At 37.7% G+C, this 24,597-nt stretch overlaps 1 protein-coding gene across 14 annotated transcripts in view; it reads right to left on the reverse strand.

Annotated features, from left to right (window-relative positions):
• USP45 (ubiquitin specific peptidase 45) overlaps window positions 1-24,597 on the reverse strand; it is an 85,905-nt gene that overhangs the window by 14,782 nt on the left and 46,526 nt on the right. For 7 of the 14 annotated variants that reach the window (XR_010126754.1, XM_054492515.2, XM_054492514.2 and 4 more), the window contains 4 exons: window positions 23,953-24,034; window positions 19,383-19,474; window positions 17,792-17,848; window positions 17,320-17,463 (listed from right to left, as the gene is read on the reverse strand). Coding sequence is in view for 11 of the 14 variants with exons in the window: in XM_054492515.2 (XP_054348490.1) it covers window positions 17,320-17,463; window positions 17,792-17,848; window positions 19,383-19,474; window positions 23,953-24,034 (375 nt within the window). In the remaining 3 variants the exon portion in view is untranslated. Of the gene's footprint in view, window positions 1-17,319; window positions 17,464-17,786; window positions 17,849-19,382; window positions 19,475-22,598; window positions 23,586-23,952; window positions 24,035-24,597 lie in introns of those variants that run through there. The other 7 variants (XM_054492519.2, XM_054492518.2, XM_054492523.2 and 4 more) reach the window with 6 other exon arrangements.

Genomic DNA, 24,597 nt, shown 5'->3' on the forward strand with positions numbered 1-24,597 from the left:
AACATTTTAAGCTACCTGAAATGTTTCACTAAAGTTACCACACAGCTGACAGCTTGAAGTACATTTTTCTTTTCCTATACCTTGGCTGAAGGGTCAAGACAAAAAATAAAGAAAAGACTATCACGAGTAACTGATACTCAGTTTTAGTTATTCAGGGGAAGAAGATGAGTAAGTTATACAAAGTGTCTTGCCTCAATTTTTTTTATCTTCAAAATCAGGAAAAATAACATTAGCCAACAAGTTCCACTCTGCTGAATTTATATAGTACTTTTTTTGGAAACAAACTGTCCTACTATATATATAATACTAATAGTTGGTAAACAAAATGGCTGGCCGGGAAGCTCGAACTCGGTGGACCCCACCGCAGCTCAAGGAGGCCTGCCTGCCTCTGTAGACTCCACCTCTGGGGTCAGGGCACAGCTGAACAAAAGGCAGCAGAAACTCCTGCAGACTTAAATGTCCCTGTCTGACAGCTTTGAAGAGAGTAGTGGTTCTCGCAGCACAGAGTTTGAGATCTGAGAACGGACAGACTGCCTCCTGAAGTGGGTTCCTGACCTCTGAGTAGCCTAACTGGGAGGCACCCCCCAGTAGGGGCAGACTGACATCTCACATGGCTGGGTACCCCTCTGAGACGAAGCTTCCAGAGGAACGATCAGGTAGCAACATTTGCTATTCAGCAATATTCGCTGTTCTGCAGCCTCCGCTGCTGATACCCAGGCAAACAGGGTCTGGAGTGGACCTCCAGCAAACTCCAACGGACCTGCAGCTGAGGGTCCTGTTAGAAGGAAAACTAACAAACAGAAAGGACATCCACACCAAAACCCATCTGTACGTCACCATCATCAAAGACCAAAGGTAGATAAAACCACAAAGATGGGGAAAAAACAGAGCAGAAAAGCTGAAAATTCTAAAAATCAGAGTGCCTCTCCCCCTCCGAAGGAACACAGCTCCTCGCCAGCAATGGAACAAAGCTGGATGGAGAAGGACTTTGACGAGTTGAGAGAAGGCGTCAGATGATCAAACTTCTCCTAGCTAAATGAGGAAGTTCGAACCCAATGCAAATAAGTTAAAAACCTTGAAAAAAGATTAGACAAAGGGCTAACTAGAATAATCAGTGTAGAGAAGTCCTTAAATGACCTGATTGAGCTGAAAACCATGACATGAGAACTACGTGACAAATGCACAAGCTTCAGTAGCCAATTTGATCAACTGGAAGAAAGGATATCAGTGATTGAAGATCAAATGAATGAAATGAAGCGAGAACAGAAGTTTAGAGAAAAAAGAGTAAAAAGAAATGAACAAAGCCTCCAAGAAATATGTGAATATGTGAAAAGACCAAATCTGCGTCTGATTGGTGTACCTGAAAGTGACGGGGAGAATGGAACCAAGTTGGAAAATACTGTGCAGCATATTACCCACGAGAACTTCCCCAACCTAGCAAGGCAGGCCAACATTCAAATTCAGGAAATACAGAGAACGCCACAAAGATACTCCGTGAGAAGAGCAACTCCAAAACACGTAATTGTCAGATTCACCAAAGTTGAAATGAAGGAAAAAATGTTAAGGGCAGCCAGAGAGAAAGGTCATGTTACCCACAAAGGGAAACCCATCAGACTAACAGAGGATCTCTCGGCAGAAACTCTACAAGCCAGAAGAGAGTGGGGGCCAATAGTCAACATTCTTAAAGAAAAGAATTTTCAACCCAGAATTTCATATCCAGCCAAACTAAGCTTCATAAGTGAAGGAGAAATAAAATCCTTTACAGACAAGCAAATGCTGAGAGATTTTGTCACCACCAAGCCTACCCTACAAGAGCTCCTGAAGGAAGCACTTAACATGGAAAGGAACAACCAGTACCAGCCACTGCAAAAACATGCCAAATTGTAAAGACCATCAATGCTAGGAAGAAACTGCATCAACTAACGAGCAAAATAACCAGCTAACATCATGACAGGATCAGATTCACACATAACAATATTAACCTTAAATGTACACGGGCTAAATGCTCCAATTAAAAGACACAGACTGGCAAACTGGATAGAATCAAGACCCATCAGTGTGCTGTATTCAGGAGACTCATCTCATGTGCAGAGACACACACAGACTCAAAATAAAGGGATGGAGGAAGATCTACCAAGCAAATGGAAAACAAAAAAAGGCAGGGGTTGCAATCCTAGTCTCTGATAAAACAGGCTTTACACCAACAAAGATCAAAGGAGAAAGAAGGTCATTAAATAATGGTAAAGGGCTCAATTCAACAAGAAGAGCTAACTATTGTAAATATATATGCACCCAATACAGGAGCACCCAGATTCATAAAACAAGTCCCTAGAGACCTACAAAGAGACTTAGACTCCCACACAATAATAATGGGAGACTTTAACGCCCCACTGTCAACATTAGACAGATCAACGAGACAGAAAGTTAACAAGGATAGCCAGGAATTGAACTCAGCTCTGCATCAAGCGGACCTAATAGACATGAACAGAACTCTCCACCCCAAATCAACAGAATATACATTCTTCTCAGCACCACATCACACTTATTCCAAAACGGACCACACAGTTGGAAGTAAAGCACTCCTCAGCAAGTGTAAAATAACAGAAATTATAACAAATTGTCTCTCAGACCACAGTGCAATCAAACTAGAACTCAGGATTAAGAAACTCACTCAAAACCGCTCAACTACATGGAAACTGAACAACCTGCTCCTGAATGACTACTGAGTACATAACAAAATGATGGCAGAAATAAAGATGTTCTTTGAAACCAATGAGAACAAAGACACAACATACCAGAATCTCTGGGACACGTTTAAAGCAGTGTGTAGGGGGAAATTTATAGCACTAAATGCCCACAAGAGAAAGCAGGAAAGATCTAAAATCAACACCCTAACATCACAATTAAAGGAACTAGAGAAGCAAGAGCAAACACATTCAAAAGCTAGCAGAAGGCAAGAAATAACTAAGATCAGAGCAGAACTGAAGGAGACAGAGACACAAAAAACTCTTCAAAAAATCAATGAATCCAGGAGCTGGTTTTTTGAAAAGATGAACAAAATTGACAGACCACTAGCAAGACTAATAAAGAAGAAAAGAGAGAAGAATCAAATAGGCACGATAAAAAATGATAAAGCGGATATCACCACCGATCCCACAGAAATACAAACTACCATCAGAGAATACTATAAACACCTCTATGCAAATAAACTAGAAAACCTAGAAGAAATGGATAAATTCCTTGACACATACACCCTCCCAAGGCTAAACCAGGAAGAACTTGAATCCCTGAATAGACCAGTAACAGGCTCTGAAATTGAGGCAATAATTAATAGCCTACCAATCAAAAAGAGTCCAGGACCAGATGGATTCACAGCCGAATTCTACCAGAGGTACAAGGAGGAGCTGGTACCATTCCTTCTGAAACTTATTCCAATCAATAGAAAAAGAGGGAATCCTCCCTAACTCATTTTATGAGGCCAGCATCATCCTGATACCAAAGCCTGGCAGAGACACAACCAAAAAAGAGAATTTTAGACCAATATCCTTGATGAACATTGATGCAAAAATCCTCAATAAAATACTGGCAAACTGAATCCAGCAGCACATCAAAAACCTTATCCACCATGATCAAGTGGGCTTCATCCCTGGGATGCAAGGCTGGTTCAACATACGCAAATCAATAAACGTAATCCAGCATATAAACAGAACCAAAGACAAAAACCACATGATTATCTCAATAGATGCAGAAAAGGCCTTTGACAAAATTCAACAGCCCTTCATGCTAAAAACTCTCAATAAATTAGGTATTGATGGGACATATCTCAAAATAATAAGAGCTATTTATGACAAACCCACAGCCAATATCATACTGAATGGGCAAAAACTGGAAGCATTCCCTTTGAAAACGGGCACAAGACAGGGATGCCCTCTCTCACCATTCCTATTCAACAAGTGTTGGCAGTTCCGGCCAGGGCAATCAGGCAGAAGAAATAAATAAAGGGTATTTGATTAGGAAAAGAGGAAGGCAAATTGTCCCTGTTTGCAGATGACATGATTGTATATTTAGAAAACCCCATCATCTCAGCCCCAAATCTCCTTAAGCTGATAAGCAACTTCAGAAAAGTCTCAGGATACAAAATCAACATGCAAAAATCACAAGCATTCTTATACACCAATAACAGACAGAGAGCCAAATCATGAGTGAACTCTCATTCACAACTGCTTCAAAGAGAATAAAATACCTAGGAATCTAACTTAAAAGGGATGTGAAGGACCTCTTCAAGGAGAACTACAAACCACTGCTCAACCAAATAAAAGAGGATAGAAACAAATGGAAGAACCTTCCATGCTCATGGATAGGAAGAATCAATATTGTGAAAATGGCCATACTGCCCAAGGTAATTTATAGATTCAATGCCATCCCCATCAAGCTACCAATGACTTTCTTCACAGAATTGGAAAAAACTACTTTAAAGTTCATATGGGACCAAAAAAGAGCCTGCATTTCCAAGAGAATCCTAAGCCAAAAGAACAAAGCTGGAGGCATCGGGCTACCTGACTTCAAACTATACTACAAGGCTATAGTAACCAAAACAGCATGGTACTGGTACCAAAACAGAGATATAGACCAATGGAACAGAACAGAACCTGCAGAAATTATACCACACATCTACAACTATCTGATCTTTGGCAAACCTGACAAAAACAAGAAATGGGGAAAGGATTCCCTATTTAATAAATGGTGCCATATGTAGAAAGCTGAAACTGGATCCCTTCCTTACACCTTATAGAAAAATTAATTCAAGATGGATCAAAGACTTACATGTTAGACCTAAAACCATAAAAACCCTAGAAGAAAACCTAGGCAATACCATTCAGGAATAGGCATGGGCAAGAACTTCATGTCTAAAACACCAAAAGCAATGGCAACCAAAGCCAAAATTGACAAATGGGATCTAATTAAACTAAGGAGCTTCTGTACATCAAAAGAAACTACCATCAGAGTGAACAGGCAACCTACAGAATGGGAGAAAATTTTGCAATCTACTCATCTGACAAAGGGCTAATATCCAGAATCTACAAAGAACTTAAACAAATTTACAAGAAAAAAACAAACAACCCCATCAAAAAGTGGGCGAAGGATATGAACAGACACTTCTCAAAAGAAGACATTTATGCAGCCAACAGACACATGAAAAAAATGCTTATCATCACTGGCCATCAGAGAAATGCAAATCAAAACCACAATGAGATACCATCTCATACCAGTTAGAATGGTGATCATTAAAAAGTCAGGAAACAACAGGTGCTGGAGAGGATGTGGAGAAATAGGAACAGTTTTACACTGTTGGTGGGACTGTAAACTAGTTCAACCATTGTGGAAGACAGTGTGGCTATTGCTCAAGGATCTAGAACTAGAAATACCATTCGACCCAGCCATCCCATTACTGGGTATATACCCAAAGGATTATAAATCATGCTGCTATAAAGGCACATGCACACATATGTTTATTGCGGCAGTATTCACAATAGCAAAGACTTGGAACCAACCCAAATGTCCATCAACGATAGACTGGATTAAGAAAATGTGGCACATATACACCATGGAATACTATGCAACCATAAAAAAGGATGAGTTCCTGTCCTTTGTAGGGACATGGATGAAGCTGGAAACCATCATTATCAGCAAACTATCACAAGAACAAAAAACCAAACACCGTATGTTCTCACTTCTAGGTGATAATTGAACAATGAGAACACTTGGACACAAGAAGGGGAACATCACACACCGGGGCCTGTTGTGGGGTAGGGGGAGCAGGGAGGGAAAGCATTAGGAGATATACCTAATGTAAATGGCGAGTGAATGGGTACAGCACACCAACATGGCACATGTATACATATGTAACAAACCTGCACGTTGTGCACATGTACCCTAGAACTTAAAGTATAATAAAAAAAAAAAATAAAAATAAAAAAAAAAGGCATCCAAATTGGAAAAGAAGTCAAATTGTTCCTCTTCACAGATGACATAATCTTACATATAGGAAAACCTAAAGACTTCAACAAAAAACTCTTAGAACTGATAAACAAATTCAGTAAGGTTGTTGAATGCGAAATCAACATACAAAAATCAGTGGTGTTTCTATACACTAACAACAAAGTAGCTGGAAAAAAAAAATCAACAAGGCGATCCTGTTTATAATGGCTACAAAAGAAAAAAAAAATCCTACCTAGGGATAATTTAACTGAGGAGGTGAAAGACCTCCACAAGGAAAACTATAAAATACTGATGAAAGAAACTGAAGGAGACACAAACGAAAAAGCATCCCATGCTCATGGATCAGGAAAATATTAAAATGACTATGCTACCCAAAGCAATCTATAGACTCAATGAAATTCCTATCAAAATTCCAATGACGTTTTTCACATAAAAAGAAAAAACAATCCTAAAATGTGTATGGAACCTGGCTGGGTACAGTGGCTCATGCCTGTAATCCCAGCATTTTGGGAGGTTGAGGTAGGTGGATCAACTAAGGCCAAGAATTTGAGACCAGCCTGGCCAACATGGTGAAACCCCATCTCTACTAAAAATATAAAAAATTAGCCAGGCATGGTAGTGGGCACCTGTAATCCCAGCTACTTGGGAGGCTGAGGCAGAAGAATCGCTTGAACCTGGGAGGCAGAGGCTGCAGTGGAGCTGACATTGCACCACTGCACTCTGCCCTGGGCAATAAGAGTGAAACTCCATCTAAAAAAAGAAAAAAAATTGTATGGAACCAAAAAAGAGCCAGAATTACTAAAGCAATCCTGGGCAAAAGGAACAAAGCTGGAAGCCTCACACTACCTGACTTCAAAATATACAAGACTACAGTAACCAAAACAGTATGGTCCTGGTATAAAAACAGACACATAGACCAATGCAACAGAATAAAGAAATAAATCCACATACTTACAGCCAACTGATTTCTGACAAAGGGGCCAAAAACAAACACTGGGGGAAGGACACCCTCTTCAACAAATGGTACTGGGAAAACTGGTTATCCATATGCAGAAGAATACAACTAGAACCTTATCTCTCACCATATACAAAAATCAACTCAAGATAGATTAAAGACTTAAATGTAAGATCTAAAACTATAGAACTACAAGAAGAAAACATAGGAGAAACACTCAGGACATTAGTCTAGGTAATGATTTTATGGAGACCTCAAAAGCACAGGTAACAAAAACAAATGGGACTACACTGTAAAAAGCTTCTGCACAGAAAAGGAAACAATCAACAGAATGAAGAGACCCCTGTTGAATGGGAGAAAATATCTGCAAACTCTTCATCCTATAAGGAACTAATGTTAGACATTTCCCAAAAGAAGACGTCCAAATGGCCAAGAGGTATATGAAAAAAATGCTCAACATCCCTAATCATCAGGGAAATGCAGATTAAAACCACAATGAAATATCATTTTACCCCGGTTGAATGGTTATTATCAAAAAAGACAAATAATAAGATGCCTTCAAGAATGTGGAGAAAAGGAGTCTGAAACATGGTTGGTGGGAATGGAAATTAGTACAGCCATCATAGAAAACAGTATGGAGATGGCCAGGTGCAGTGGCTCACGCCTGTAATCTCAGCACTTTGGGAGGCCAAGGAAGGTGGATCACGAGGTCAGGAGTTCAAGACCATCCTGGCCAACATGGTGAAAATCCTGTCTCTACTAAAAATACAAAAAAATAAGCTGGGTGTGATGGCAGGTGCCTGTAATGCCAGCTACTCGGGAGGCTGAGGCAGGAGAATCACTTGAACCCGGGAGGCGGAGGTTGCAGTGAGCCAAGATCACACCACTGCACTCCAGCCCGGGTGACAGAGCAACACTCCATCTCAAAAAAAACAAAAAACAAAACAGAACAGTATGGAGATTTCTCAAAAAACTAAAATAGGGCTGGGTGCGATGGCTCACACCTGTAATCCCAGCACTTTGGGAGACTGAGGTGGGTGGATCACTTGAGGTCAAGAGTTCGAGACCCAGCCTGGGGAACATGGTGAAACACTGTCTCTAATAAAAATACAAAAATTAGCTGGGTGTGGTGGCACACGCCTGTAGTCCCAGCTACTTGGGAGATGGAGGCTGAGGCATGAGAATCACTTGAACCCAGGAGGAAGAGGTTGCAGTAAGCCGAGACTGTGCCACAGCACTTCAACCTGGGCGATGGAGCGAGACTCTGTCTCAAACAAGAACAACAATAAACTAAAATGGAACTACCATAAGATCCAGCAATCCCACTACTAGACATTTATCTAAAGAAAAGAAAACCAGTGTATCAAAAGGATACTTGCACCCCCATGTTTATTGCAGCGCTATTCACAATAGCCAAGAAATGGAATCAATCTAAGTGTCCATCAGTAGATGAATGGATAAAGAAAATGTAGTATATATCCACAATGGAATACTCTTCAGCCCTAAAAGGAATGAAATCCTGTCATTTGCATCAACATGGATTGAACTGGAGGTCATTATGTTAAGTAAGGCAAGCTAGGCACAGAAAGGCAAATATCCCATGTTCTCACTCTTACGTGAGAGCTTAAAAAAAAAAAAAAAAAAAAAAAAAAAGTTGTGGCAGGCACAGGGGCTCATACCTGTAATCCCAGCACTTTGGGAGGCTGAGGCGGGTGGATCATGAGGTCAGGATATCGAGACCATCCTGGCTAACAAGGTGAAACCCTGTCTCTACTAAAAATACAAAAATTAACCGGGCTTGGTGGCGGGTACCTGTGGTCCCAGCTACTTGGGAGGCTGAGGCAGGAGAATGACATGAACCCAGGAGGCAGAGCTTGCAGTGAGCCAAGATCGCACCACTGCACTCCAGGCTGGGCAACAGAGAGAGACTCTGTCTCAAAAAAAAAAAAGTTGATCTCATGAAAGTAGAGAGTAGAATGATAGATATCAGAGGCTTAGAAGAGAGCGAGTGGGGCTGTAGTGGAGAAGCTAAAAAGAGAGGTATGTTAGTGAGTACAAAGACAGAGTTAGATAGAAGGAATAGTTCTAATGTTCCATAGAACAGTATGGTAACTACAGTTAACAACAATAGATTATTTATTTCAAGGTAGCTAAGAGAAAATCCGAAATGTTCTCAATGCAAAGAAATGATAAATGCTTAAGGTAACTGATATCCCAAATACCCTGACTATTGCGGGAAGTCAGGGACCCCAAACTGAGGGACTGGCTGAAGCCATGGCAGAAGAACATGGATTGTGAAGATTTCATGGGCATTTATTAGTTCCCCAAATTAATACTTTTATAATTTCTTATGCCTGTCTTTACTGCAATCTCTAAACATAAATTGTAAAGATTTCATGGACACTTATCACTTCCCCAATCACTACCCTTGTGATTTCCTATGCCTGTCTTTAATCTCTTAATCCTGTCAGCTGAGAAGGATGTGTGTCGCCTCAGGACCATGTGATAATTTCGTTAACTGCACAAATTGTACAGCATGTGTGTTTGAGCAATATGAAATCTGGGCACCTTGAAAAAAGAACAGGAGAACAGCAATTGTTCAGGGAATAAGAAAGATAACCTTAAACTCTGACCTCCAGTGAGCCGGCGGAACAGAGCCATATTTCTCTTCTTTCAAAAGCAAATGGGAGAAATATCGCTGAATTCTTTTTCTCAGCAAGGAACATCCCTGAGAAAGAGAATGCGCACCTGGGGGTAGGCCTATGAATGGCCACCCTGGGCGTAGCCGTCTCTTATGGTCGAGACTGCAGGGGTGAAATAGACCCCAGTCTCCCATAGCGCTCCCAGGTTTATTAGGAAGAGAAAATTCCCACCTAATAATTTTGGTCAGACCGGTTGCTCTCAAAACCCTGTCTCCTGATAAGATGTTATCAATGACAATGGTGCCTGAAACTTCATTAGCAATTTTAATTTCACCTCGGTCCTGTGATCTCGCCCTGCCTCCACTTGCCTTGTGATATTCTATTACCTTGTAAAGTACTTGATGTCTGTGACCCACACCTATTCGCACACTCCCTCCCCTTTTGAAAATCCCTAATAAAAACTTGCTGGTTTTTGCGGCTTGTGGGGCATCACGGAACCTACCTACATGTGATGTCTCCCCTGGACGCCCAGCTTTAGAATTTCTCTCTTTTGTACTCTGTCCCTTTATTTCTCAAGCTGGTCAACGCTTAAGGAAAATAGAAAAGAACCTATGTGACTATCGGGGCAGGTTCCGCGATACCTGACTTGATCACGATACATTCTATGCATGTATCAAAATATCACATATACCTCATAAATATGTACAAATATTATGTACCAACAGAAAATTAATGGTCAATGGAAAATATAGCCCCATACAGGTTTTTAGTAACTTGTCCAAGATCATATAACTAATAAAAATAGCTGTGTCCAGAATCCAATTAATCTAATTTCTGATTGAATAGTTTCCAAACTCAGGTGATTATCAGACTCACCTAAGAGGGCTTGTTGTTTTAAAAGATACATATCCGAGACATTACCACTAAGAAATTCCCATTAATGATGTCTGAGGTTGGGTATGAGAATTCGTTTTAATAAACAGGTGATTCTCATGATCAGCTGGTCTTAGGAACTTTTGAATGAGACTATTCTATCTATCCCTTTTATCCTCCTACTCCTAGTGAAATATAAAAGTACCCATTCCCATCCTTATTTTTTGAGACTATAGAAAAGCCCACAGAGCACTGACTAGCCCACAGTAAGCAGCGTAAGTATCAGCTATTATTACTATTATTATTATTTTGAGACGGAGTCTCGCTCTGTCGCCCAGGCTGGAGTGCAGTAGCGCAATCTCGGCTCACTGCAACCTCCACCTCCTGGGTTCAAGAGATTCTCCTGCCTCAACCTCCCAAGTAGCTGGATTACAGGCGTGTGCCACCATGACTGGCTAATTTTTTGCATTTTTAGTAGAGATAAGGTTTCACTGTGTTAGCCAGGATGGTCTCCATCTCCGGACCTAGGGATCCACCTGCTCGGCCTCCCAAATTGCTGGGATTACAGGCGTGAGCCACCGCACCTAGCCAGTATCAGCTATTATGATTGGCATCAATCATGAGAATGAGCTCAGTGGTCTCCCTAAACACCATCCATGTACAAAGCACTGAACTAGGCATCTGAGACATAGTGGCAAGAAGGACAGACTCAGTTCCTGTTTGCAGATCCTGCAATCCATCCCAATAGAAGTATGGTAAGACATAAGTTCAAGTCAGCAGGGGGCAGTATACGTGGTTAAGAACATGGTCCTTGTTTAACCTGTCTGAATCCCCATTTCTGACAGACTGCTTGTATGATCTTAGGCATGTTATTTAATCTATCTCTTGGCTCAATATAATAGGTGTAAATAACTGAAAACAGTGATCATGACATAATTAAGAACTCAAATGTTAGGTACAACTTTTGTTATGATAGGAGAAACACAGTGCTATGGAAAGCCAGAGGAAAAGAACTAATCCAGAATTGAGTGGATCAGAGAAATATGCAGAAATTGAGCAGAGGCTGCAGGATGAGAATGGGACTGTTCCTGGCAGAAGTTCAAAGGCCCACAGGTAAGACAAAGAACAAGAAATTAGGGAAGTCTAGCTAGAAAATAGAGTACAAGTGTGGGGAGGTGAGAAGGACACACAAAAATTAACCAGATGCATATAAGTCACAGACTTGTTTTTGTTTTTCATTTTGAACAGCAATGAGATTTCTTTTTTCAACTTTTATTTTAGGTTCAGGGTACATGTGCAGGTTTGTTATAAAGGTAAACTTGTGTCACAGGGGTTTGTTATACAGATTATTTCTTCACCCAGGTACTAAGCCTAGTATCCAATATTATTTTTTCTGATCCTCTCCCTCCTCCCACCCTGCACCCTCCAGGAGGCCCCAGTGTCTTTGTTCCCTTGTGTCCAAGGGTACTCAATGTTTAGCTCCCACTTATAAGTGAGAACTTGTGGTATTTGGTTTTCTGTTCTGCGTGAGTTTGCTAACAACAATGGCCTCCAACTCCATCCACGTTCCTGTAAAAGGCACGATCTTATTCTTTTTTTATGGCTGCATAGTATTCCATGGTGTATATGTACAACATTTTCTTATCCAAACTGTCACTGATCAGCATTTAGGTTGATTCCATGTCTTTGCTGACTAGTGCTGCAATGAACATTCACCTACATGTGTTTTTATGGTAGAATGATTTATATTCCTTCAGGTGTATATCCAGTAATGGAAATGCTGGGTCAAATGGTAGTTCTGTTTTTAGCTCTTTGAGGAATAGCCACACTGCTTTCCACAACGGTTGAACTAATTTATACTTCTACCAACAGTGTATAAGCATTCCTTTTCTCTGCAGCCTCACCAGCATTTGTTATTTTTTGACTTTTTAATAATAGCATTCTGACTGGTGTGACATGGTATCTCACTGTGGTTTTGATTTGATCAGTGATGCTGAGTTTTTCATATGCCTGTTGGCTGCATGTATCAGACATGATTCTGAGGGCTACAAGGAATACGATGACCTATTTTGTATTTTAGAAATATTGCCCTGTCTGCAATGTGGAGCACCAAATGGTGGTGGGGAATAGGGAGAGGAGTGGGGTCTAGGGAAACAAAAAATTAATCAGATGGCTACATTATAATTCCCTATCTTTTCCCTCAGACCTTTTGGGTAGTGCTTTTTTTGCCTCACATAATTTTCCAATAAAAAATTTCTATTCACTGTTTCCTTTCACTATTTTTTAAACTTTCTAAAATACTCAGGCCAGATCTTTTGCCTTTCCACCAGTGCTTTCATTTGTATTCACATTACCATATCTTGGTTTTATTTCTCCTTTTTTCCTCACCTGATGCTTATCATCCTTCATATTTAACTTTGTTCAGTTTTAATGAGATAACTGTAGTATAATTTAGCAAAGAGAAGAAGTGAAAAACTCAATTTACTATCAAATCAGTACTTGTACTTCTATTATTAAAAGATGCAAGGAGCTTCTCTTTTTGTTACAGACACTAAGTACAGGGGAAAAGCCCACTTTTAAACTTTAAAAATATAAGAAATGAAAATGATCAAAGGGGAGATACATGACCTTCTCTGGGTGTTTCCAAAATTCCCAAGAGTAAATTGAGCCAACACCACATGATAAACAAAAATATCCTTGCAACTGTTTTACTTGGACTTTAAAACTACTAAGTATCTGTTCAATTTGATCCTTAAAAAAATTTACATAGGTTAAGTTGCCATTTTCTCAAATACCTCTGTATAATACCTTCAGCAATTTAGCACCTAGGAAAAATGGTAAAATCAGGTAAGATTCCTTTGAATACAGGGTTTTCCTCAAATCTATTTTGAACTATATTGGTAGATACCGCAACTACACAGTATTCTTTTGGTGACTGGTCTGATTGGTAAAATAATAGAAAGATTGAAATTTTCCTAATTTCTTCCATATAAATAAGAGGACTATGATTTTCTGAATATAACCCCAATGATGAGAGGCACAACACAGGTTTCAGCAATTCCATAATAACACCTTTTATAATAACTAAAAAGAAAACAGAGGAAATAAGATGGAACACAAAAATTATTCAATTAAAACCAAAAGTGCATGAAAAGTAGAAACAGAAATAACAGATGGGATAAATAGAAAAAACAGCAAGATTCTGGTCTTCTAATTGAATGCAAGAGCTGAGTCTCAAAGAGCTTAATTGGCAAAACGCTGCGCAGCTAACAGGTGGTGGGAACCAAGGTTCATGTAAATTGCACCAGAGCACAATGCACTTCTGATTCTGGCAGAAGTATTATAGTTTTATGAAATAAAAAATCTTTCATAAAACTAATATACTTATGTGTTGAAGCAGCTCAGAGAATTGAACTTTTGGATTTCTTTCTGAACTAATGAGCTGAGGCAGGATTTTATATAAGGATATCAATTTGAGATTTTCCAGTCTCTACAATTATTCAATCAGCATGACGGTTTTTTAAAAAGCTGTGGGGAGGGGAAAGAAGGGAAGAAAAATAGCCTATGGAATAGACTTCACATAATATCTTTTGGTAGCCATTTGTTGCAGCTCATTTTACCTTAGTTTTTGGTTCAAGAAGGATGTTTATATATGCCTATGGCTATTTACTCTGTTTATATATCTGCCTCCTGTTACTATTTTTTCTGTATTTAGGCCAGAAATTGCACATATTAGTTTTATAGTGCTTTATTTAACTGGATTATTTGCCTCTTATCAGTAAGCAAAAGAAAATGCACTTTTTCAAGGTACTCAGAGTTAACATCTTCCAACTTGAGGGCAAGATTTTCTCAGCTAATTTCACTATTATTTTTCTGTAATTATTTTTATCATTCTTCATATTAAGTTTTTGTGTGGTTTTAATGAGATAACTAATATAATTTGGCAAAGAGAAAAGGTGAAAAACTCAAAAACTTATGATCAAATCATCAGTACTTGTACCTCTAGTATAATTCTAAAAGATGCAAGGTGCTTCTATTACTGTAAGAGATTAAAGAATACTATAAAGAAAAGTTTGTCACAAATATCTTTATACTCTTATTAATAGCTTTACTGATCAGCAAAACCAGACTTTATTGATCTTTATAAAACTAGTACTGAAATTAGTTAACTACTGAATCATTCTGGTTCCATGATTAAACTGGTTATATAGTTGAACTATTGGAAATAACTTCTAAACATAAACTTCCTAATGACTGAAATACATTTATGTCATTTAAATTTTCGCTTCTTGAATATAGTACCTTAAAGATGTTATTAGAACTGTACTTTTCTAATTTTAGAACCGTATGCAAACTTGCACTTTTCCCCATCAAAACCAAAAAAAAGGTAACTCTATTACATGAAAAAAACGTTCAATAAAGAATAGGTCCAATAAAAAAGTAACAAAAAATATTATATGAAAAAAATTTTCAATAAAGAGTAGGTCCAATTTGTTCAGCACAAGCACAAGTTATATCCATGTGGTGTCCAGATCTTTGAGGTACAGACAGTTTCTATATATCATATATGCATATTCTCAGTTCCTAACCAATATTGTGTGGGAAGTATTTCTCTCATACATTTGGATAGCGGATATATTAAAACTACTTTGGCCAGTACCACAGAATCTCCTAACTCTTTAAACTAAATAAAAATAAAGAAAAAAAAATCACTACACATTTATATTTTAATAACCAGTGCTTTTTAGGGGAATAGCAACACAATTAATGCTTTAACCTTTTCAAACTCCGTAAGATGCTTTGTTTTATACCATTAGAATAAAGCATGTGCTCAAGTTGAATTTAACTGTCCTATATATCTTATGAAGCAAAATTAGCTTTTATTTAAAGAAAACATGTTGTCCTTTCTGAAGTCTTGTGACTTCTAACATAAGTCTTCTAACAGAGTAAGTTAAATTCAGGCCCAGTGCCGTGGCTCACACCTGTAATCCCAGCACTTTGGGAGACCGTGGCAGGTAGATCGCTTGAGGTCATCAGGAGTTTGAGACCAGCCCGTACAACATGACAAAACCCTGTCTCTACAAAAAATAACAAAAATTAGCCGGGCATGGTGGTGTGCACATGTAGTCCCAGCTACTTGGGAGGCTAAGGCACGAGAATCACTTGAACCTGGGAGGCTGCAGTGAGCTGAGATCGTGCCACTGCACTCCAGCCTGACTGGGCAACAGTGTGAGACTCTGTCTCAATAATTAATTAATTAAAAGAGTTAAATTTAATGTTAATTTGCCAAATTAATACAAATCATTTCATATAAAAAAGTTTTTTTTGCTGAAGTATAAGTTCAGATTGATTTCTTTCCATTTTCATGGGATAATACAACAGCCAGGTATGTCCCTAGTGAAATAATAGGTCTAGACAATGGTTATCAATTATCACCATTTCATGGAATAATTTTCCATTTTCATGGGATAATTCAACAACCAGGTACGTCTCTAGTAAAATAATAGATGTAGACAATGGTTATCAGTGACTGGTAATATCATAGAAAGACATAAAACATTATGTGCATCTAGCTGATGGAAGTATACATGCCACCACCTAAAAGTTTTCTTGCTAAAAATTAAATAAGTAATTAAACCTGAACCTAACTAGGCCTCTAGATCTAAATGTCTCAGAGGAGAAATAAAGGTGACAGAGGAATCTGTTAACACCATGCTGCTGAAAAAAAGGACCTGATTTCTTCAGCAAATAAACTGCAAAGGAGGAAAAAGAAGGAGAGGGAATCTGTAGATGAAAAGAGATTTAAGAGACATGGCAATCATTGGGAGGCCGAGGCAGGTGGATCACGAGGTCAGGAGTTCAAGAGCAGCCTGACCAACATGGTGAAACCTGGTCTCTACTAAAAATACAAAAATTAGCCGGGTGTGGTGACATGCACCTGTACTCCCAGCTACTCAGGAGGCTGAGGCAGGAGAATCACTTGAACCTGGGAGGCGGAGGTTGCAGTGAGCCAAGATCATGCCACCTGGCAACAGAGCGAGACTCCCATCTCAAAAAAAAAAAAAAAAAAAAGAGGCACTGCAATCTACAGACCTCTTTTAAATCCTAAAATCCAAACTTTAGAAAGCAAAATAAAAAACTGAGTACTTATTAGACAACTGCAGAAATTTAAATAATGACTGAATCTTTATTTATTTATAATGAATTAATATTTTTGATATGATAATGGTACTGTGGTTTTTGGTTTTTAAAAGAGTATCCCTCTGTTAGTGCTGAGTGCAGTAGCTCACTCCTGTAATCCCAGCGCTTTGGGAGGCCGAGGTGGGCAGGTCACCTGAGGTGAGGAGTTCGAGACCAGCCTGACCAACATGGTGAAACCCTGTCTCTATTAAAAACACAAAATTAGCCAGGCATGGTGGCGCATGCCTGCAATCCCAGCTACTCAGGAGGCTGAGGCAGGAGAATCACTTGAACCGAGGAGGCGGAGGTTGCAGTGAGCCGAGATTGCACCATTGCACTCCAGCCTAGGCAACGAGAGCGAAACTCCGTCTTAAAAAACAAACAAACAAACAAAAACTCTCTTTTAGAGATACACATTGAAGTATATGATATATTTGGGATTTATTTCAAAAATAATCTGGGATTATCCAAAAATAGTCTGGGATGGGAGGAAGGGGAGGATGTGGGATATATATAGTTAGTATACAAGTAGCCAAGTTGATAATTATGAAGCCAAAAAATGGGTACATGAGAGTTTATTACACTATGTTCTCTACTTTTAGATGTGCTTGAAACTTTTGTTAATAAACTGTTAAAAAACAGACATCTAACAGATGCTTATGGTCTTACCTTATCTTTAGATGAAGAATGCTTCTTGGCAGCTCTAGGCTGATGAATATTTTCTATAGTAACATTGCCACTATATCGATCATGATCTGTCTCCCGTAAACTTCTATATTTATTCATTCTTCCCGAAAGTAAAGGTTTTGAAACCTATGTAAATGCCACATACAGAACATAAAACCTCTTTAGTAAATTCTGGATGTCCTCATCTTAAAATTTTTAACTGACTTGAAATACAAAAAATTAACAAATTATCAAAATAAAAAGTGTTTAAGAGTTTAAATTCCTTGAGAATAAAAACCATCATACTTTATGCATACTTACACAAATCCCCAAATCAGACTCAATTATGAATACAAACTCAATTATATATAAAAAATAATGACTCTCTGATATCTGGTAATATACTCAACAAATGTTTAAATAAATGATTAAATGTTCTTCACAAAAGCTTCATCATTAGTTTTCTTCTCCTTACCCTTTCTTCTATTATAGGAAGTGAAATATCAATGAACGGATCTTTCACCGTGGAGATCTTAAAAGGAAAACACATTGAAAACTTCAGTTAGAATTCTAATATAACATATAGTTTTGTAAAGTACAAAGAAATCAAACTTCCCGGGCAACCTAAAATTTTACGTTAAAAAATGTTCCTAAAAAAATAGCAATTTAATTGGGTACTGCAGCACATTGTTAATCAAAACAAGATATTCTCAAACATCAGTGAACGTGATCCAATTGAATTTTATATTACTGTCAATATGACTGGCCTGTAATATTTAAAATAACTTTAAAAAACTGTTTTATTAAACAGATTAACTAAAGAGACTAGACATTTTTGGTGAGCTTAGGGCTGTAACATAAGTAAACTATGAAATGTTAAGAAAAAGCCATGAAAAAAGCAGAGAGCTTGGCTGTGTTTTATAGATTCTTTAAGATAATTCTGTTTTAAAAGATACTCTCTATCTTGTGAGAGAGAAAACAAATTCTGTGTTGAATAGTCTAGAAACTTAAATAATCATGGTCATGCATTCTGTGTTTCAATGTGACAGGCTAGAATGAGATATATTTTATAATCCTGCTTCTTTAAGGCTAGAAAACACAGAAAAATACTCCATAATCTGGGACAGGAAAATGAATAAAGGCTCCTTTTACTATTAAAATCTAACAGAAATTTAAACCTATCATACTCTAAGTCATACACTTACAGAAATATTCCTTAACAAGCAATTGAAAATCTACAAAAAATTCATACATGCTTTAAGTTGTTAAAGATGGCATTCAAAATAAAAATTATTAAATTCAAAGTGAGTGAAGTCTACACAAAAATCTTTAATATGTCATATCAACTTTAAATCAAATGTGATATAACCACCCTAAATTATGCTAATACATTAAGTTATTTCTATTGGAATTACTTTTTTTTTTTTGAAACTGAGTCTCACTCTGTCACCCAGGCTGTAGTGCAGTAGCGCGATCTCGGCTCACTGCAACCCTGCCTCCTGGGTTCAAGTGATTCTCCTGCCTCAGCCTCCCAAGTCGTTGGGACTATAGGCACCCACCACCATGCCTGGCTAATTGTTTTGTATTTTTTTTTAGTAGAGATGGGGTCTCACCATGTTGGCCAGGCTAGTCTTGAATTCCTGACCTCAAGTGATCCACGGGCCTTGGCCTCCCAAAGTACTAGGATTATAGGCATGAGCCACTGCACCCAGCCTGGAATTACATTTTAGGGCACTGCAATGTAGCACAGTTACTCTCTTCACAGAAGTTTTTCTCTCACTTCGAACAGATAGCTAATGAATTTCAGTGTATTAAGACAGGCTAAAACTGCCTCATAGGTGTGTCATGAGGAAAAATAACACAAAAATACATTTACTTTTAAAAATATATAAATTATCACATTTACTTTCTAGGAGTGTAGCGTATAAAAAGACTTTCAAGAATTATTATGTAATCATCTGTCAAATTTTAAAAATGACTGCCAACAATTATATGTGAAAGAAAATATAATAAAAATGATGTGATTGTAATCCATTCCATGCTGAATTGAATTCTAAAGTACCTACATTTGCACATTCTTCACACATGACCGTGCTAGTTAATTCACCAATAAAGATCCGATCTATGAAGTTCATTTTCACACCTTCTTTTCCATATGCTGTAAAAATCATACTTTTTAATGCAAAAAACATGTCAACCATCCATCTAGCAGTATAATAGGCTATCTTCTGGTTATTCAAAAGTAATCTGAATAAGATATTCTGTACTACATTTAATAATACATTTTACTATACATACAACATTCTAAAGTCTTTCTCCTTTACAATTTTGTAGCAGATTTACAACTATCAACTACTTTAGTCTTCTCCAAGAAATAATGAACTATTCTTAAACTTAAGAGGTAAAACAAAACAACCACTATTCATACCACACCTCAACCACTCCTATTAAAACTTATAAAACCTCATGTCTAACCAATAAGTACACAGAAGAATGGAAAAGGAGATTATGCTATCAGGACTACAGATGCCAGGATCACGGCTATGAAAATAACAGTCGTAAAAGGCAAGTGTAAGGAATTAACGTAGGTAATTAAGAACTCAAGAACATGGTTATATTTTTAAAAGTTAAAATTATTCTGCTTAGGAAATATTTATAAATTAAAAAAAATGCCAGTGACTTACTTTAAAATAACCTGAGGTTGGGAGAAAATGGATTAAACATAAACCATGAATGCAGTTTAAGTTGGGTGACAGATATAAAGGGCTGCATTATGCTATTCTTTCTACTTTAATAAAAATTTGAAACTTTCCATCATAAACCATGGGAGGAAAAAGTATATTAACAAACCTATTCACCCCTCTTTCAAACTTCTTTTTTGAGCCTCTATCTTCAAGTTTCATACAAACAATATTTAAAATCATTTAAAATATTAGAGCACTGAATGACAGAAAACATATCTGAATATATCAGTAAACATTAATTAAAATTGTATGTAGAAATACTATAATAATAAAGATGTTTCATCTAGAAAAACTACAAGGGATTGGGAATAGAGAGTACAAAACTGGAAAGAAGGGAAAGAAAAACGGGGCTGTTATTCTAAACATCCACGAGATGGCACTATCTCAACACAAAAGAACAAGGCATATTTGAGCAGCTACGTTTTTTATTTTTTTTTATTTTTTATTTTTTCATCATAGCAGAATTTCTTTATTAAAAAATGAAAATGAGACTGCAACTAAAGTAAGTTTCTGAGTGGCTCATTTGTTAGCCAAACAAGTTAATCAATGGTGCGTTAATTAAATCACGTTCAATTGCAGCAGCTGAAGAAATGTGTCTAGAGAAAATAAACTTGCTTAAGACTACCAGCTTTTGGGTGAAGAGTGAGGGAGGACATTGGGCACAACATCAGTAGTCAATTAAAAAATAAGGCACATGATTTTGAGTGATTTTCCTTGGTTCTTGATGAATTTACAGGATGTTTTTGATGCTGTTTAGTTGTTTTTTTGAGGAATTAATGCTGAGTTTGAGATGACTAAATAATTAGCTTCCATAAAACGTTCATGTGGAACAACTATGTGCAGAGATGTTTTCAAAGTACAGAAAATACTAATTTCCTGAAGTGAAATCTGCTAAGAAATGTTACAACTGATGCTAAAATACATGTGGAGAAGAAAAAGCCTTTTGGAAAATGTTCAAAGCTTGTAAACATGCAGTGTTTAAAGCCTGTGATTGTTCATTGTACTATCCTTCAGCAGACACTTTGCAGAAAATAGTTGAATCTTTCATATGCATTGAACCAGTGGTGTCAATGGAGAACTTCATTCACTCCTGTGAGTTAACTATGGCCAGTTTTGTGATTTTCTTAATCAGATCTAGAAGCTGAATATCCTTACTTGTTGTACAGTGCAGCAGTTTGATAGCTTAGCAGTTGTAAAGTTTTACTGTGATGTTTTGAGCTCAAGGCTAAGATTAGATTTGTTTTTTGTTTTGAATGAGAAGAATCACCCTCATTCACTATTTTTTTTTTCTTAAACTTTCATTTTAAGTTCTGGGGTACATGTGTAGGATGTGCAGGTTTGTGACACAGGTAAACCTGTGCCATGGTGGTTTGCTGCACAGATCAACCCATCACCTAGCCCAGCATCCATTAGCTATTCTTCTTTATGCTCTCCCTTCCCCCACCCACAAGGCGCCAGTGTGTGTGGTGCTCCCTGCCATGTGTCCACGTGTTCTCATTGTTCAGCTCCCACTTATAAGTAAGAACATGTGATGTTTGGTTGTCTGTTCCTGCATTAGTTTGCTAAGGATAACAGCTTCCAGCCCCATCTATGTCCCTGCAAAGGACATGATGTCATTCCTTTTTCTGGCTGCATAGTATTCCATGGTATATATGCACCACATTTTCTTTCTTTTTTTTTTATTATTATTATTATTATCATTATTATACTTTAGGTTTTATGGTACATGTGCGCAATGTGCAGGTAAGTTACATATGTATACATGTGCCATGCTGGTGCGCTGCACCCACCAACTTGTCATCTAGCATTAGGTATATCTCCCAATGCTATCCCTCCCCCCTCCCCCCACCCCACAACAGTCCCCGAAGTGTGATGTTCCCCTTCCTGTGTCCATGTGTTCTCATTGTTCAATTCCCACCTATGAGTGAGAATATGCGGTGTTTGGTTTTTTGTTCTTGCGATAGTTTACTAAGAATGATGATTTCCAGTTTCATCCATGTCCCTACAAAGGACGTGAACTCATCATTTTTTATGGCTGCATAGTATTCCATGGTGTATATGTGCCACATTTTCTTAATCCAGTCTATCATTGTTGGACATTTGGGTTGGTTCCAAGTCTTTGCTATTGTGAATAATGCAGCAATAAACATACGTGTGCATGTGTCTTTATAGCAGCATGATTTATAGTCCTTTGGGTATATACCCAGTAATGGGATGGCTGGGTCGAATGGAATTTGTAGTTCTAGATCCCTGAGGAATCGCCACACTGACTTCCACAAGGGTTGAACTAGTTTACAGTCCCACCAACAGTGTAAAAGTGTTCCTATTTCTCCACATCCTCTCCAGCACCTGTTGTTTCCTGACTTTTTAATGATTGCCATTCTAACTGGTGTGAGATGGTATCTCATTGTGGTTTTGATTTGCATTTCTCTGATGGCCAGTGATGGTGAGCATTTTTTCATGTGTTTTTTGGCTGCATAAATGTCTTCTTTTGAGAAGTGTCTGTTCATGTCCTTCGCCCACTTTTTGATGGGGTTGTTTGTTTTTTTCTTGTAAATTTGTTGGAGTTCATTGTAGATTCTGGATATTAGCCCTTTGTCAGATGAGTAGGTTGCGAAAATGTTCTCCCATTTTGTAGGTTGCCTGTTCACTCTGATGGTAGTTTCCTTTGCTGTGCAGAAGCTCTTGAGTTTAATTAGATCCCATTTGTCAATTTTGGCTTTTGTTGCCATTGCTTTTGGTGTTTTAGACATGAAGTCCTTGCCCATGCCTATGTCCTGAATGGTAATGCCTAGGTTTTCTTCTAGGGTTTTTATGGTTTTAGGTCTAACATTTAAGTCTTTAATCCATCTTGAATTGATTTTTGTATAAGGTGTAAGGAAGGGATCCAGTTTCAGCTTTCTACATATGGCTAGCCAGTTTTCCCAGCACCATTTATTAAATAGGGAATCCTTTCCCCATTTCTTGTTTTTGTCAGGTTTGTCAAAGATCAGATACTTGTAGATATGTGGCATTATTTCTGACGGCTCTGTTCTGTTCCATTGATCTATATCTCTGTTTTGGTACCAGTACCATGCTGTTTTGGTTACTGTAGCCTTGTAGTATAGTTTGAAGTCAGGTAGTGTGATGCCTCCAGCTTTGTTCTTTTGGCTTAGGATTGACTTGGCGATGCGGGCTCTTTTTTGGTTCCATATGAACTTTAAAGTAGTTTTTTCCAATTCTGTGAAGAAAGTCATTGGTAGCTTGATGGGGATGGCATTGAATCTGTAAATTACCTTGGGCAGTATGGCCATTTTCAGAATATACACTTAGGGCAAGGTATATAAACCCACACTGTAGTATTGATAATGACAAATAACCAACTTTGATTAGGTAATCATCATTTGGGGCTCATATTTTTATGGATGAATAGCAAACACTAGGAGTAGGCAAAGTGCACTTACACTTGACTTACCAGCACTCTCTTCAATAAACGGTTTATTTGCAGGAGTCTTTGGAGCACTTAAACATTTTGTCTAGTTACATCTAAAAAATATCCATAAATCCATTGATCCAAACACATGTCAAATGATACAATATGATAAATATGAACTTCCAAGTGTGGTTGCTACTTTCAACAACCTTTCAAGTTTCCCTTAGAAGACCTCACATAAAGGTATCAGTGTCAATTTGTATACTTGGTATTAGCTTTATTCTTATAAATTCACATGAATACATTCTAGCATTTTCTATGTTCCACTAAAGTATTTTTCAGACACTGCAGCAACTATGTCCTCCTTTTAAAGCCACTACTTTGGTGGATTAGTTCACATAATGCTCAGTTCTTTTTCCAACTAAAATAAAATTTTAATATTTTCTTACAGAAAAAAGTTTTAACAAAGAGTCAACATACCTTTGACTTTTTTTCTAGTTTCATCATCAGCAGTTTTAGTAGTTGGGTTGTTAAATGCTTTTAGAATGCTAGCTTGTATTCGCTGTAAAACAAAGTTAATAGATTCTGGTCTAATAATAGTTAACTCAGGTCTCATCCTCCTAATAAAAGTACTTTCAAACAGCAAGGTACACTGTGGATTTCAGCTCCCTAGTCTGAAAATAAAATGACCAAATTTTTAAAAAATGTAATTTCTTCCAGGTCTCAAATTCCATGAATGGATTGCTCTAATGTCAAATTTTCCCAAGTAAGAGTCAGAATTTCTACATTTAGGTTCTCTCTTGGATTTAATGTATTTTTATCAGTGTACAAAAAGCAAGCAGCCTAGTCCTGTTGCTTAGAGTAAATTCATTTGCCCTCTTTCTTCCTTCTCCCTCTCTCTAAAATGACACTTCTTAATTAGGACCAAAAAAGAAAACAGACCATATGAAATTTATTGTCTGTGAAGACCTTTCTGTATTAAGAAGCTATCAAGCTGGTTACTATAATCTCTATGCTATGTGGACTACCTCATTTATATACACATATAACTAAAGTCCAAATTTATCAATTAATGTCCATAGCAAGAAGAATCCCCCAAATTTTAATTATGGTTTTACTTGAACT

This window comes from Pongo pygmaeus, chromosome 5 (genome assembly GCF_028885625.2).
Source record: "Pongo pygmaeus isolate AG05252 chromosome 5, NHGRI_mPonPyg2-v2.0_pri, whole genome shotgun sequence".
NCBI lineage: Eukaryota > Metazoa > Chordata > Mammalia > Primates > Hominidae > Pongo > Pongo pygmaeus.